At 42.4% G+C, this 15,623-nt stretch overlaps 1 protein-coding gene across 1 annotated transcript; it reads left to right on the forward strand.

The window, feature by feature from the left end:
- The first annotated feature begins 1,830 nt into the window (after positions 1-1,830).
- Positions 1,831-7,767, forward strand: LOC139369903 (alpha-1,3-galactosyltransferase 2-like). Its single transcript, XM_071109183.1, has 5 exons — positions 1,831-1,866; positions 2,281-2,370; positions 4,195-4,290; positions 6,515-6,652; positions 6,783-7,767. The coding sequence occupies exons 1-5, from the start codon at positions 1,862-1,864 to the stop codon at positions 7,468-7,470; spliced, it is 1,017 nt and encodes a 338-aa protein (XP_070965284.1). The 5' UTR covers positions 1,831-1,861; the 3' UTR covers positions 7,471-7,767.
- The last annotated feature ends 7,856 nt before the right edge of the window (positions 7,768-15,623 follow it).

Consider the following 15,623-nt stretch of genomic DNA (forward strand, 5'->3'; position numbering starts at 1 on the left):
TTTTGCAGCTATGTCCTGCAGGATATTATATGCCCTTTAATGTATACATAAACAAATGAGTAAATTCCTGTTTTGAGTTTCCACATGAAATATGTGTAGATATCTTTATGTACAGAAATACCTCCTTGTATCTTGTAATCCGTTTCTTCTCATGTCTAAATATTAATGATTAACATTGTTATTTTAAAAACGCATTTAAGCCTTAACCTTATTTTAATTGTATCATCACATTGTATTTGTCCCATATTGATGCTTCTCTTATGCATTTTGATTTTATAGCATGGAATAATATACTGTAAACTATATTAACCGTTAACCCCTTTTCTATAGTAAATTATTATATAGGTCTGGCTATTATTACAACAATAAATTCCTTTGTCCTGCAATGACTTCCCGAGTTAAATAAAGGTTAAATAAATAATTTTAAAAATGGTGGTACCATATACAAGGTTACATTGGCTGAATTACACACAGTCAAGACTAAGAGAGAATGGACTGTGAAAGAATGAGCAAAAAGTATGAACATTTTCCAATAGTTTTGGATCATTTTTATTGGCCAATAGGTCCTTACATAATAATGTATAAATCGCCATCACACTGCACACTGCCCTATCCCATCTGGACAAAAGGATTACCTATGTGAGAATGCTGTTCATTGACTACAGCTCAGCATTCAACACCATAGTACCCTCCAAGTAGAGGCTCTTGTTATCAACTGTTGTTCCTTGGCAAACACACTTATTTCAAATAGGCATATGATGCTAGAGATACCGTACTTTTCAGTTACCTGTGGAAAGTATTAACTGCAGTAAGGTGTGGTCATACACCTGAATGAAAAGATTCCCAAATGCCTTTTCATGACCTAAACGGACTGGTATAAAACCATTCTTTGACATTTTGATGACAATAAGCATTTGAAATTGGTCTATGATACACACCTGGCGATATTCAGCACAGCGATTTGGTATTTTTATATCTCACAATCGGGTTTTGCATGTTGTTTATTTTTCTTTTCTGCTCTGTATATAGCATCATAACCTCGAAAGGTAATCTCGCAAATCAACGTTTATTGTCACGAGTCTTGTCCTGGAGGCAGAACTGAGCGCTATCCACTTTTGATTGGCCAACTACAAGGTCAAAGTTGGCTATAATGTTCATGAAAACAAAATTGCTTTTAGGTTTTTAATTACATATTAGGGTTAGCTTTGTGGTTAAGTTTAAAATGTGATTTTATAACTTTGTGGCTGTGTCGGATGGTGACCACTCTGCAGAGCTGCCCCCAGAACAAGATTAATGACGAAAAACGCTAACAGGTAAAAGGACAAACCGACGCATGATCAGATGCTGGTGTTGGGTTGATTCTCTCCGTCCATGTTTTGGGTGTAAATAATTACCCCCTCGCAATATACAGGAAACTACTTCTCTTGAGATTAAGTGTTTTATAGACGCATCAATCGGCTAGGTGTTCTAACAAGCAAAGCAGGTAGGCGACAACATTTCCATCTACACCTGATGACATTGCTGTTTTTAATTTGTGTAAACGCTGTCTAATTTATATGTTCGTGATATTAGTGCCTTACAGACAGTTTGCAGTCCATTGCATTTGATTTAATATTACCCAACTGTATTTAGGCCACTTTAGAATCACAGATGTATGATACATTTAGGCTATTCAATTAAGCATATTTTATTACCCTAAATTCATGGGAATAATTATCTGTATGATGAGCTGTACATCATTGTCAGAATAACATCCGTTTGGTATTCACCTTAACAATGTACATTTAACTTCCTCAGCATATTAATTTAACTCAGTTTCACCATCTGAAACAGACTTCGGGACAAAAGTTCCAGGCACGCAATGAGGTATGGCTTCTGTGATGATGCAATGTCATCAATGTTAATAGACTAATTTTTAACATAAATGAAATTACCAGTTATTTATATTTTTACTTCATTTTGGGGTATTAAAAAAAAACACACAAAAAACACCTTGACTGGAACCATGCTAATCCAAACTCGTATATTAGGCCTAAATGTTAACAAACATGTTTCATGATGTTTATTTTATTTATATATATATATATATATATATATATATATATATATTAAATGTTCACAATGTTGGAGTCAATGATTTCATTGTCAGAAAAGAGAATGAAAAAATGTCCTGGTCTTTTATGATGTGTTATCAGGTGAAAGTGGAACTATAGGCCTTAGTGTTTGCATTGACCTCCTATCGCACCTTTTGACGTAACGTTTCTGTCTATTTTCCGTCAGAGTATTGTACAAGGCAAAGCGTGTATTCACATGTGCAGGATGTGCCTCTGTGCTACTCTTCATAGCCTACTTCACACCTACATCAATAAGGTGTGTATTTTCTTAATGAAAGCACCATGATTCAATGGTTCAGAGGGGTGGGTTAAATGTGAGACACATTTCAGTTGAATCATTCAGTTGTGCAACTGACTAAGTATTTCCCTTTCCTCTGCTGTTCCCCTACGCCAATTGTTTGCTTCTTGTTGTGCAGCATATGTTTAGGAAGAAGGACCGTAGGGCTGTTCTACACTGCTCAAAAAAATAAAGGGAACACTTAAACAACACAATGTAACTCCAAGTCAATCACACTTCTGTGAAATCAAACTGTCCACTTAGGAAGCAACACTGATTGACAAGAAATTTCACATGCTGTTGTGCAAATGGAATAGACAACAGGTGGAAATTATAGGCATTTAGCAAGACACCCCCAATAAAGGAGTGGTTCTGCAGGTGGGGACCACAGACCACTTCTCAGTTCCTATGCTTCCTGGCTGATGTTTTGGTCACTTTTGAATGCTGGCGGTGCTTTCACTCTAGTGGTAGCATGAGACGGAGTCTACAACCCACACAAGTGGCTCAGGTAGTGCAGCTCATCCAGGATGGCACATCAATGCTAGCTGTGGCAAGAAGGTTTGCTGTGTCTGTCAGCGTAGTGTCCAGAGCATGGAGGCGCTACCAGGAGACAGGCCAGTACATCAGGAGACGTGGAGGAGACCGTAGGAGGGCAACAACCCAGCAGCAGGACCGCTACCTCCGCCTTTGTGCAAGGAGGAGCACTGCCAGAGCCCTGCAAAATGACCTCCAGCACAAATGTGCATGTGTCTGTTACTGACCGTTTGAGCAGACTCCATGAGGGTGGTATGAGGGCCCTACGTCCACAGGTGGGGGTTGTGCTTACAGCCCAACACCGTTCAGGATGTTTGGCATTTGCCAGAGAACACCAAGATTTTCAAATTCGCCACTGGCGCCCTGTGCTCTTCACAGATGAAAGCAGGTTCACACTGAGCACGTGACAGTCTGAAGACGCCGTGGAGAACATTCTGCTGCCTGCAACATCTTCCAGCATGACCAGTTTGGAGGTGGGTTAGTCATGGTGTGGGGTGGCATTTCTTTGGGGGGCCGCACAGCCCTCCATGTGCTCGCCAGAGGTAGCCTGACTGCCATTAGGTACCGAGATGAGATCCTCAGACCCCTTGTGAGACCATATGCTGGTGCGGTTGGCCTTCGGTTCCTCCTAATGCAAGACAATGCTAGACCTCATGTGGCTGGAGTTTGTCAGCAGTTCCTTCAAGAGGAAGGCATTGATGCTATGGACGGGCCCGCCCGTTCCCCAGACCTGAATCCAATTGAGCACATCTGGGACATCATGTCTCGCTCCATCCACCAACGCCACGTTGCACCACAGACTGTCCAGGAGTTGGCGGATGCTTTAGTCCAGGTCTGGGAGGAGATCCCTCAGGAGAACATCTGCCACCTCATCAGGAGCATGCCCAGGTGTTGTAGGGAGGTCATACAGGCACGTGGAGGCCACACACTACTGAGCCTCATTTTGACTTGTTTTAAGGACATTACATCAAAGTTGGATCAGCCTGTAGTGTGGTTTTCCACTGTGACTCAAAATCCAGACCTCCATGGGTTGATAAATTTGATTTCCATTGATAATTTTTGTGTGATTTTGTTGTCAGCACATTCAACTATGTAAAGAAAAAAGTATTTAATAGGAATATTTCATTCATTCAGATCTAGGATGTTATTTTAGTGTTCCCTTTTATTTTTTTGAGCAGTGTATATGAATTCAGTCACTTGACACTATCCATACCTTTTAACATAGAAACAGTTGTTTAAGTTTTGACCCAGCATGTTGTTGTGTTGTAGGTACTTGGAGGGCTTAATCCCCATGAACCGATGTCATCTAGCCCCTGGGGAGAAGCTGAAGCTGGGGAATAGTATAGATGCTTCCCTGGACCTTTGGTAGGACATCATGATTTTATATCAATCATGTTCAGAGCATGCCATTCCTTTTATTGTGTTCATTACTTTTATTTATATTGTGTTGGAGTCTGAAAATGAAATCTAATGGCTTTTTTTATTGGTAAAAGTATGGGGCTAAGCTCACCCCAGTTCCTCACCGCAAATACTCCCTTCTACGAGGTTCCATAGAGCTTGATAGAGGTCTCTAGTGACCAAAATGCCATATTAGACTGGGCATTGACATTGAGGGCTTTCACCATTTTAATGTAGTCAACTGGGCAGGACTTCCAACTTCATTGGCTGATCCTTGTTGGAGTCCTGTCCAACCGGGGCATCAGGGGGAATCAACCAATCGTTAAGAAAATGGACTAAATCAAAATGGAGGTTGCCTCAATGGCGCTGCCTATCTCTTTGCAGCCACCTTATCTCCAACTGGTTTGACATTGGGAATTTTCTCAAATTTTTCAGAAAATTATCATTAACAACATTCTTCTGTAGGAATTACAGTAGTTCAGCATACATTTTCCTATAGGTTTCCATTTAAAGTCATGTTACCAAATTTTTCCGAGAACATTAAGAAAACATCCCATAAACTATATTAACTGTCAGAGAATGTTCTAAGAATTTTATTTGAAACTTTGATACATTCCGTTCTCAGCATCACCAAAACACAATCTATCCTCTATCTCCCTCAAACTCAACTCTGGACCTTTTTCATTAATCCCCTCCAACCAGGGACTGATTTAGACCTGGGACACCAGGTGTCAGCAAGCGCCGGACCTCATAGCGCAGGGGTATTCAACTCTTACCCTATCTTTGTTAATTAAGTGTGTGTGTTGGCCGCTCCCACTAATTGGCCCCACCTGATGTTAATGGGTTCTTGTTTTCTTTTGAATGGTATCTGTTTGAATAGACTAAAATGAACAGCTTTATATGCATACTATTTGAATTGGTATGTTCATCTTGGTGGTGCAGTGGACTAATTCCATGGATAGAGAATGGAAGATTTTAGGTTCAAATCTCACTGATGCTGTGTCACAAAAAAATACATGCATGGTTAATGTCTAAATAAATACATTTCTCTGGCTGCGTTTACACAAGAAGGCCAACTATTTTTTGTTTGTTACTAATTGTTACTCCCTCTGTTGTTTCCCGAAGTCCACGATCATCTCCTTTATTTTGTTGACGTTGAGTGAGAGGTTGTTTTCCTGACACCACACTCCGAGGGCCCTCACCTCCTCCCTGTAGGCCGTCTCGTCATTGTTGGTAATCAAACCCACTACTGTTGTGTCGTCTGCATATTTAGGTTGCAGAGAGGTTCTGACCATTTTACTGTGGTTCCCTGAAAGTTTACCTGGGAGGTTTTATTAACATTCTGTGAACTGAAATTATAGGTTGTTTGAAGGTAACTAAATAACATTCTGAGAACATTCTCTAATTGTTATAAATGTTTTTAATGAAAGGTGAATGTTATTTGGAGGTTTGTGAAAATCTTCCTTTAAACGTATATATATAATTTTTTTTTTATTTAAAAAAGTTTTTACTTAGACATTCATTGTGCAAACATGATTTTTGTGACATGGCGTCAGTGAGATTCTAACCTATGATCTTCTGTTCCATGGAATTAGTCCACTGTGCCACCTGGAAGGAGATGGTGTGGCATGTTTTTTTAAAACTCATACAAAGCTGTTAATTTTAGTCTATTCAAACATACCCCATTTCAACGGAAACAAGCACTCATTAAGATCAGGTGTGACCAATTAGTGGGCGTTGCCAAGACACCTTAACACATTAAACAAGATCGAGCATAGAGTTCTGTTGACACAGAACGGGATGTATATTTTTAACATTCTTAGAACACACTTTGAACGTTACTAATGTTTTGTTGTTTTTATGGAAAGTTCTCAATGTTCTGAGAACATGGCTTTAAATAGAACCCTGAGGAAACCTTCAGAAAACATTATGCTGAATACTAAAATGCCCACAGAACGTTGTTTCTGAACGTTCTCAGAACAATATGAGAACATGACTTTAAATAGAACAATAAGTAAAACTGTAGGAAACGTTACGCTGAAGTATTGAAATTCTCACAGAATAACCTTGTTTCTTAACGTTCTCTGAACTATGAGAACATTCCCAATGTATGCAAAATAACCATAGGTCAACCACGCTCTCACCAAGCTCTAAGAAACATTATGTGCTAGCTGGGCTCTGTTCCTACCAGGTCCAGAGGTGATGTTCAGACCTGCACTGACTGGGGAGCCCCTGTGATCTGGGATGGAATGTTTGACCCAGATCATTACGACCAGGAGCACAGGAGGAACCACTCCTCTGTCTCTCTCACTGTATTCGCTGTGGGCAGGTCGGTTTTTCATCTTGGTGACCAATTTTTTTTTCTAGCATTCTTATGAAACACTTCTGTCACTTACTGTAAGCAGCATATTTGGAGATGCTATTCTTAAACTTGAGGTTTTACTCCTTCCCATCCCAAGGTATCTAGATGCCTACCTGGAGGCATTCCTTTTGTCTGCTGAGCGTCACTTTATGGTGGCTTTACCTGTGACATACTATGTGTTCACGGATGTTCCCGAGAGGGTACCAAACATCCATCTTGGTCCTGGGCGGAGCCTGAAAGTTGTGAGGGTGCAGAGACACTCTCGCTGGCAGGACATCTCCATGATGCGTATGAGGGCCATTGCAGACGCCATTGAGTCACAGATTCGTCGATACAGCCGCTACATCTTCTGCTTTGACGTGGACCAGGTGTTTGTGGGTCGGTTTGGCTCAGAGGCTCTGGGAGACTCTGTTGCTCTGCTCCACGCCTACTACTACCACCGACCACAGAGCCTGTACACCTACGACCGCAACCCCAGGTCCAGGGCCTACATGGAGACTGGGGACTTCTACTATCATGCTGCCGTGTTTGGAGGCTCGTGGCAGAACGTGAAAAATATGACAGAGACCTGTTACCAGACCATCATGGAGGACAAGGAGAACCAGGTGGAGGCTCTGTGGCATGATGAGAGTCACCTCAACAAGTACTTGTGGCTCCATAAGCCCAGTAGAGTGCTGTCTCCTGAGTACTGCTGGAGCAGTGACATTGGTTACCGTGGTGACATGCATGTAACCCGCCTGCTCTGGGCAAAGAAAAAATATGACACACTCCGGATTACAGAGTGAGCAATCAGAACCTGTATGCAATAATCTAATGAGCAAAAGCCCCTGAAGCTTCAAACAGTTCACAGTGCAGCGCTGCGATAGTCTACAGCCCAGTATGACCCACCTTGAGCAAGTCAATAAAGTTTGTAAATATAACATAATGGGCCATAATCTGCCTATTGCACTGTGGAGTCTTTGGCTTGCGTGTTGAACCTAGAATGACCAAGTAGTTAATTTCCTGGTTCTCATGTGTCATTGGCAGGAATTTTCCCTTGAAATCTTGTGGTTACTTATTAGGAATCAAACCTACTACCCTGGCGTTGCAAGCGCAATACTCAACTAACTGAGCCACACCAGAGAAGTGCAGTGACATGTAGTCAGGACCTAATGTGATAGCTTTAGAAATGATTCAACATATTTTTTTTGTATGGTTTGTATTTTTGGATTATGAAGTAAAATGTGTTTTATAAAGTTGTATTGGGAATTGGTTTTGTATTTAAATAAATAACTCCTGAATAAAGAACTTGATCCACCCATAGTAACCCCACTCTAAGGACTAGAACTGAGCCGTACCGCGGATGATCCACCTCATAGCGTTATTTTCATTATTTAAAGGTAATTAGATTTGGCCGTCATATGCAGCATTTACTGTGAATACATTCCGTTAACGCGGGAACATTGCATTTAAATTTCAATTGCGCTATAGTCTGGATCTTTGGTGCTACGGATTGAATCTAGGCCAAAAATGTTAACATGTCAGTTTGGGGATATTGCATGTCTCCAATGCCACCATACTACCATACTATTCTGCTCTTTTAACAAGTCATTGCTGGTTTGATAAGATGTCAGAGTTTCACAGAGGAAACCTGGCCGGTTCCCCTCTCTCCACTGGGATTCTCTGCCTCTAACCCTATTACAGGGGCTGAGTCACTGGCTTACTGGTGCTCTTTCATGCCGTCCCTAGGAGGGGTGCGTCACTTGAGTGGGTTGAGTCACTGACGTGATCTTCCTGTCTGGGTTGGCGCCCCCCATTGGGTTGTGCCGTGGCGGAGATCTTTGTGGGCTATACTCGGCCTTGTCTAAGGATGGTAAGTTAGTGGTTGAAGATATCCCTCTACTGGTGTGGGGCTGTGCTTTGGCAAAGTGGGTGGGGTTATATCCTTCCTGTTTGGCCCTGTCCGGGGGTATCATCAGATGGGGCCACAGTGTCTCCTGACCCCTCCTGTCTCAGCCTCTAGTATTTATGCTGCAGTAGTTTGCGTCGGGGGGCTAGGGTCAGTTTGTTATATCTGGAGTACTTCTCCTGTCTTATCCGGTGTCCTGTGTGAATTTAAGTATGCTCTCTCTAATTCTCTCTCTTTCTCGGAGGACCTGAGCCCTAGGACCATGCCTCAGGACAACCTGGCATGATGACTCCTTGCTGTCCCCAGTCCACCTGGCCGTGCTGCTGCTCCAGTTTCAACTGTTCTGCCTGCGGCTATGGAATCCTGACCTGTTCACCGGACGTGCTATCTGTCCCAGACCTGCTGTTTTCAACTCTCCAGAGACAGCAGGAGTGGTAGAGATTACTCTTAATGATCGGCTATGAAATGCCAACTGACATTTACTTGTGAGGTGTTGACTTGTTGCACCATCGACAACTACTGTGATTATTATTATTTGACCATGCTGGTCATTTATGAACATTTGAACATCTTGGCCATGTTCTGTTATAATCTCCACCCGGCACAGCCAGAAGAGGACTGGCCACCCCTCATAGCCTGGTTCCTCTCTAGGTTTCTTCCTAGGTTTTGGCCTTTCTAGGGAGTTTTTCCTAGCCACCGTGCTTCAACACCTGCATTGCTTGCTGTTTTGGGGTTTTAGGCTGGGTTTCTGTACAGCACTTTGAGATATCAGCTGATGTACGAAGGGTTATATAAATACATTTGATATGATTTGAAGCAACGCCCGCGCCAGTTATTTGGGATTACCAGATAACATCTACTCCCGCAAATCCACATAAACCCCCAGGGTGATCCCATACCATAGTTTAGAGCAAGATAGGTCACTCTAGTAATTAAATATGAGACATACACTAAATGCCACCCATAGGGTGTGCTAAAATGTGTCCTGCGCTCTTCTTCTTCAGGGAGGTATCCTGCATAAGATCTACAGTGCACTGTTACACCCACAGCTAAAGAGCCATTGTTACAGATACATGATGGCGGAACACGTTCTTCCTTCAGATTCTCTAAAATTGGTTCAGCCACAGTGGTCCCCAGGTTTTCACTCTAACCATACATCGTTGGGTGAGTACACAAGCCTTTTCCTAACTATCTTCCAATTATCGTCAAAACCCACACGTTACAGTCCCTATTCCATCCACAGCTTCTGGATTCCCATTTGTCAAACACCCTCCCCAGATCTTGTATCCCCCAGTCCCTTTCGATACGTTCTTATTACCCTGATCAATTATCTCATGTCCATAAGAGTCCTAGGGTACAATTTAGCTGGCTCTGCTTGTCTTTTGCCCTCCTCATAAAATACAACATTCCACAGGCCTGATCTGTCTCTGCCATTGGTCTACTCATTGAACCAAACAACTCTCTCATGGATTTGGATTTAGACAAAATTAACACCGCAGTCCTGTTTGGGGACACTTTTCTACCTAAGTCTTGAATAAACTTTACCCACGTGTTGACAGGGCTGGCTTCACCCACACAAACAAGTAGTGTGGATAGAGCCAACACAGCCAACCACCAACGACCACATGCTGTCGTCTTCCCTCTCTTATACCCCCTAAGAGTTTGTTTATTTACAACATAACCTTGCTGATCATGTAAAACAGTTGGTTCTTCAGGGCTTTGGTCTTGCCCTTCATCTTTTTCAAGTCTTTGGTCTCGACTCACATCTGCTTCTGCCTCTTGTTTCAGGCTGTGTCTGGCTCCATCATCTCCTGTGGGCTGAACTCCTTCTGGCAGTGGGACAGGTGGTGCCAGCCGGACCTTTCCTGAACTCTGACCACCGTTGGTGTTGCCATGGTTTCCTTGAATGGCCCCAACCATCTTAGCTGGTTCCATTTTCTCTTGTGGACCCGGATTTTGACCCAGTCTCCACCCTCCACAGGCTGGTAGTCAGGGTCCTCACCTGGTACCTCCTCCTGAGCTTTCCTAGTATGAGAGAGATCTGACAATAGTAGTTAGCTCTTTCATGTACTCCAAGTGTTCTACTTCAGCTAGAGTGAGGTCTATTTGTCTGTTAGTCATGGGTCTGTGTGTGGGAACATTCATGGGTCTTTCTGTCAACCTTTCATGTGGTGTACACCCCATGCCTTTATTAACACTACTGCACATTTTCATTAACACCGGTGGTAAACAATTCACCCAAGATTTCTTGGTGGAGTGGCATGCCTTAGCGGACACTTGTTTAATGGATTGGTTAATTCTCTCTAACCCCATTATTCTGAGGGTGGTAGATGTTCACAAACTTCTGGTCCACTCCCATCATTATGGCTACCTGCTTCACTACATCACCAGTGAAGTGGGTACCATTGTCTGCAGATAAAACCTCAGGAACACCCAATCTAGGAATGCTCTCCCTCACTAGTAGCTTTGCTACTGTCTTAGCATCACAGTGTGTGGTGGGAAATGCCTCCACCCACCTGGTGAACCTGTCAATAAGGACTAAACAGTACCTTTTCCTTTATTTTCTTTCTGCAAGATCTATAAAATCCCATGGCAAGATGGACAAATGGTCCTCTTGACGTAGGGAAATGACCTGGTTTCAGAGGTGCTCCTTTGGCAATGTTAAATTGCATGCATGTAGCACATCGAAACAGAAACTGTTTCACATGCTGAGTCAAATCTGGACAAATCCAAAGAAATTGCCTCTATCATATTTGTATTTATTTTTTATTTTATTTCACCTTTATTTAACCAGGTAGGCAAGCTGAGAACAAGTTCTCATTTACAATTGCGACCTGGCCAAGATAAAGCAAAGCAGTTCGACAGATACAACGACACAGAGTTACACATGGAGTAAAACAAACATACAGTAAAAAAAAAGTCTATATACAATGTGAGCAAATGAGGTGAGAAGGGAGGTAAAGGCAAAAAAAGGCCATGGTGGCGAAGTAAATACAATATAGCAAGTAAAACACTGGAATGGTAGATTTGCAGTGGAAGAATGTGCAAGGTAGAGATAGAAATAATGGGGTGCAAAGGAGCTAAATTAATTAATACAGTAGGGGGAGAGGTAGTTGTTTGGGCTAAATTATAGATGGGCTATTTACAGGTGTAGTAATCTGTGAGCTGCTCTGACAGCTGGTGCTTAAAGCTAGTCAGGGAGATAAGTGTTTCCAGCTTCAGAGATTATTGTATTTCGTTCCAGTCATTGGCAGCAGAGAACTGGAAGGAGTGGCGGCCAAAGGAAGAATTGGTTTTGGGGGTGACAAGAGATATACCTGCTGGAGCGCATGCTACAGGTGGGTGATGCTATGGTGACCAGCGAGCTGAGATAAGGGGGACTTTACCTTGCAGGGTCTTGTAGATGACCTGGAGCCAGTGGGTTTGGCGACGAGTATGAAGCGAGGGCCAGCCAACGAGAGCGTACAGGTCCCAATGGTGGGTAGTATATGGGGCTTTGGTGACAAAACGGATGGCACTGTGATAGACTGCATCCAATTTGTTGAGTAGGGTATTGGAGGCTATTTTGTAAATGACATCGCCGAAGTCGAGGATTGGTAGGATGGTCAGTTTTACAAGGGTATGTTTGACAGCATGAGTGAAGGATGCTTTTTTGCGAAATAGGAAGCCAATTCTAGATTTAACATTGGATTGGAGATGTTTGATGTGAGTCTGGAAGGAGAGTTTACAGTCTAACCAGACCGCTAGGTATTTGTAGTTGTCCACATATTCTAAGTCATAACCGTCCAGAGTAGTGATGTTGGACGGGCGGGCAGGTGCAGGCAGCGATCGGTTGAAGAGCATGCATTTAGTTTTACTTGTATTTAAGAGCAATTGGAGGCCATGGAAGGAGAGTTGTATGGCATTGAAGCTCGTCTGGAGGGTTGTTAACTTGTTATGGCTACAATCCCCATACCGGGATCGATATGACAACTACCAATGAAAATAGAGAGCGCCAAATTCAAACCACAAATCTCATAATTACAATTCCTAAAACATACATGTGTCTCATAATTTAAAGGTAATCTTGTTGTTAATCCCACCAAAGTGTCCGATTTCAAATAGGCTTTTCAGCGAAAGCACTACAAACGATTATGTTAGGTCTCCACCAAACCACAATAAGCACACCCATTTTCCAGCGAAATATAGCATTCACAAAAAGCAGAAATAAAGATAATTCAAGGTTAGTGATTAATTTTATCTTCATCAGATGACACTCATAGGATTTCATGTTACACAATACATGCATGTTTTGTTTGATAAAGTTCATATTTATATAAAAAAATCTGAGTTTACATTGGCTATTTAGATTCACTAGTTCCAAAAACATCAAGTGATTTTTGCATTGCCACATCGTTTCAACAGAAATACTCATCATAAATGTAGATGATAATACAAGTTATACACATGGAATTATAGATATACCTCTCCTTAATGTAACCGCTGTGTCAAATTTCAAAAAAAGTTTACGGAAAAAGCAACACATGCAATAATCTGAGACGACGCTCAGAACAGAAGCCAAATTAGCAGCCATGTTAGCGTCAACAGAAACCAGAAAATACAAGAAATGTTTCCTTATCTTTGATTAACTTCATCAGAATGCAGTCCTAGGAATCCCAGGTCCACAATAAATGCTTGATTTGTTCGAAAATGTCCGTTATTTATGTCCAATTAGCTGCTTTGGTTAGCGCATTTGGTAAACAATTCCAAAGTCACAAAGCGCGTCCACTATAACGTGATGAAATGTCCAAAAGTTCCGTAACAGTCAGTAGAAACATGTCAAACGATGTACTGAATCAATCTTTAGAATGTTATTTACATACATCTTGAATAACGTTCCAACCGGAGAATTAGAATGACTTCAAATGAGCGGTGGAAAGCAGGTTCTTCCCCTGTGAACGCGCATAGTGAATGCATGGTCAACTCGTGGCAGTGGTGACTATTTCCTGTGTCATTCGAACCCCCTTCACATTAGTCATCTGACAGTTCTATTGACTGTTGACATCTAGTGGAAGGCGTAGGAAGTGAAAACCTTTTCATCCAAGCTACTCAATACTGCCCCTGCAGCCATAAAAAGTTAAGTGTCCAAAGAAGGGCCAGAAGTATACAGAATGGCGTCGTCTACGTAGAGGTGGATTAGCAGCAGCAAGAGCAACATCATTGATGTATACAGAGAAGAGAGTCGGTCCAAGAATTGAACCCTGAGGCACCCCCATAGAAACTGCCAGAGGCCCGGACAACAGGCCCTCCGATTTGACACACTGAACTCTATCAGAGAAGTAGTTGGTGAACCAGGCAAGGCAATCATTTGAGAAACCAAGGCTATCGATTCTGCCGATGAGGATGTGGTGATTGACAGAGTCGAAAGCCTTGGCCAGATCAATAAATACGGCTGCACAGTATTGTTTCTTATCGATGGCGGTTAAGATATCGTTTAGGACCTTGAGCGTGGCTGAGGTGCACCCGTGACCAGCTCTGAATGCATAGCGGAGAAGGTATGGTGGGATTCAAAATGGTCGGTAATCTGTTTGTTGACTTGGCTTTCGAAGACCTTAGAAAGGCAGGGTAGGATAGATATAGGTCTGTAGCAGTTTGGGTCAAGAGTGCCACCCCCTTTGAAGAGGGGGATGACCGCAGCTGCTTTCCAATCTTTGGGAATCTCAGACGACACGAGAGGTTGAACAGGCTAGTAATAATTTCAATAGGGGTTGCAACAATTTCAATTATTTTTAGAAAGAAAGGGTCCAGATTGTCTTGCCCCCCTTGACAAATGGGCCATACCATGGGCCACTTTGGCCACTTGGCCCATGGTATGGCCCAAATCATCAGTGTCTTTCCCAACAGTAGCAGAGAAGAACATGGAGTGGCTGTGACACTTGGAGGCATCCAATTTAGCAGCCTCATCTGCCATGGCGTTACCCATACTCACAAAATCTTTCCCCCCCAGTGTGAGCAGCAATAGCCAAAGCAGAGGGCAGCATCATAGCCTCCAAGAGGTCTAAAACCATAGTTCTATTATGAATAGGACTTCCACAAGCATTGTTAAAACCCCTACTCCTCCAGACACAACACCAGGAGAGACAAACCCCTATTGCAGAATCAGAGAAAATTGTAACCATTTTCCCTTCTCCCATTTTACAGGCAGTGGTTAGTGCCAAAAGTTCAGCCTGTTGAGCTGAGAAAGCCTCTGGGAAGGAAGGGTTGTTGGATGTGAGCGGTTCTATCAATTGTCACAATACCAAACCCTGCATATTTCTTCCCTGTAGTTTGATCTAAATATGAAGAACCGTCAACGAAAAGCTCCAAGTCAGCATCAGTCAGGGCAGTGTCAGAGAGGGCAGGCCTAGCCTTAGAGTCATTGGTGTGGGACCCACCGTCTCTGCACTGCCTTTGGTTGAATCTGTCATGGTGCCCCGTTATTTTGTTTTTATCAGGTTCTATGTAATGTAGACTGAGTGACTTATCTGTATGGTACTGTAGAAACCCCCAGTTAGTTTTTCTGTAACCCCTCTTCTTTAGTATCACTATATTTATTCACTAACCACACTACTGTAAATGGTTTCACATATGTGTGGTAAATAACCACAATTGATTTCAATTGTATTTTAACTTCAATACGGGGGTCTCCCTGTCTCCTCTCTTGTTGATGTAATGGAAGAGTAAACTCTCATGTCTTTCCCAATCCGCAAATGTATCCGTTATTGTACTAGTCTTAAAGACTTGTTGTCTATACCAGTCAAGATTTATTTCAGTACATAGAAATTCTTGATATTGACTAGCATATATTCATTCATTCACTGTTATCAAATAAACTCAACTCATACAACAATTATCTTACACCAAATCTATAGTCCCACCAATTACACATATATCAAAACAAAACCAGTGTCTTCTCTCAGAGAGCTTCAAATTGCTTGGTGTCCACATCCACAACAAATTAGAATGGTCCAAACACACCAAGACAGTCGTGAAGAGGGCACGACAAAGCCTATTCCCCCTCAGGAAACTAAA

The sequence above is a fragment of the Oncorhynchus clarkii genome, chromosome 17 (genome assembly GCF_045791955.1).
Source record: "Oncorhynchus clarkii lewisi isolate Uvic-CL-2024 chromosome 17, UVic_Ocla_1.0, whole genome shotgun sequence".
Taxonomy (NCBI): domain Eukaryota; kingdom Metazoa; phylum Chordata; class Actinopteri; order Salmoniformes; family Salmonidae; genus Oncorhynchus; species Oncorhynchus clarkii.

Excerpts from the sequence above, each read along its gene's own strand:
- LOC139369903 (XM_071109183.1), top strand. Across the intron at positions 4,291-6,514 it reads GATGCTTCCCTGGACCTTTG|GTCCAGAGGTGATGTTCAGA; the intron begins GTAGGACATCAT and ends TGTTCCTACCAG. Across the intron at positions 6,653-6,782 it reads ACTGTATTCGCTGTGGGCAG|GTATCTAGATGCCTACCTGG; the intron begins GTCGGTTTTTCA and ends TCCCATCCCAAG.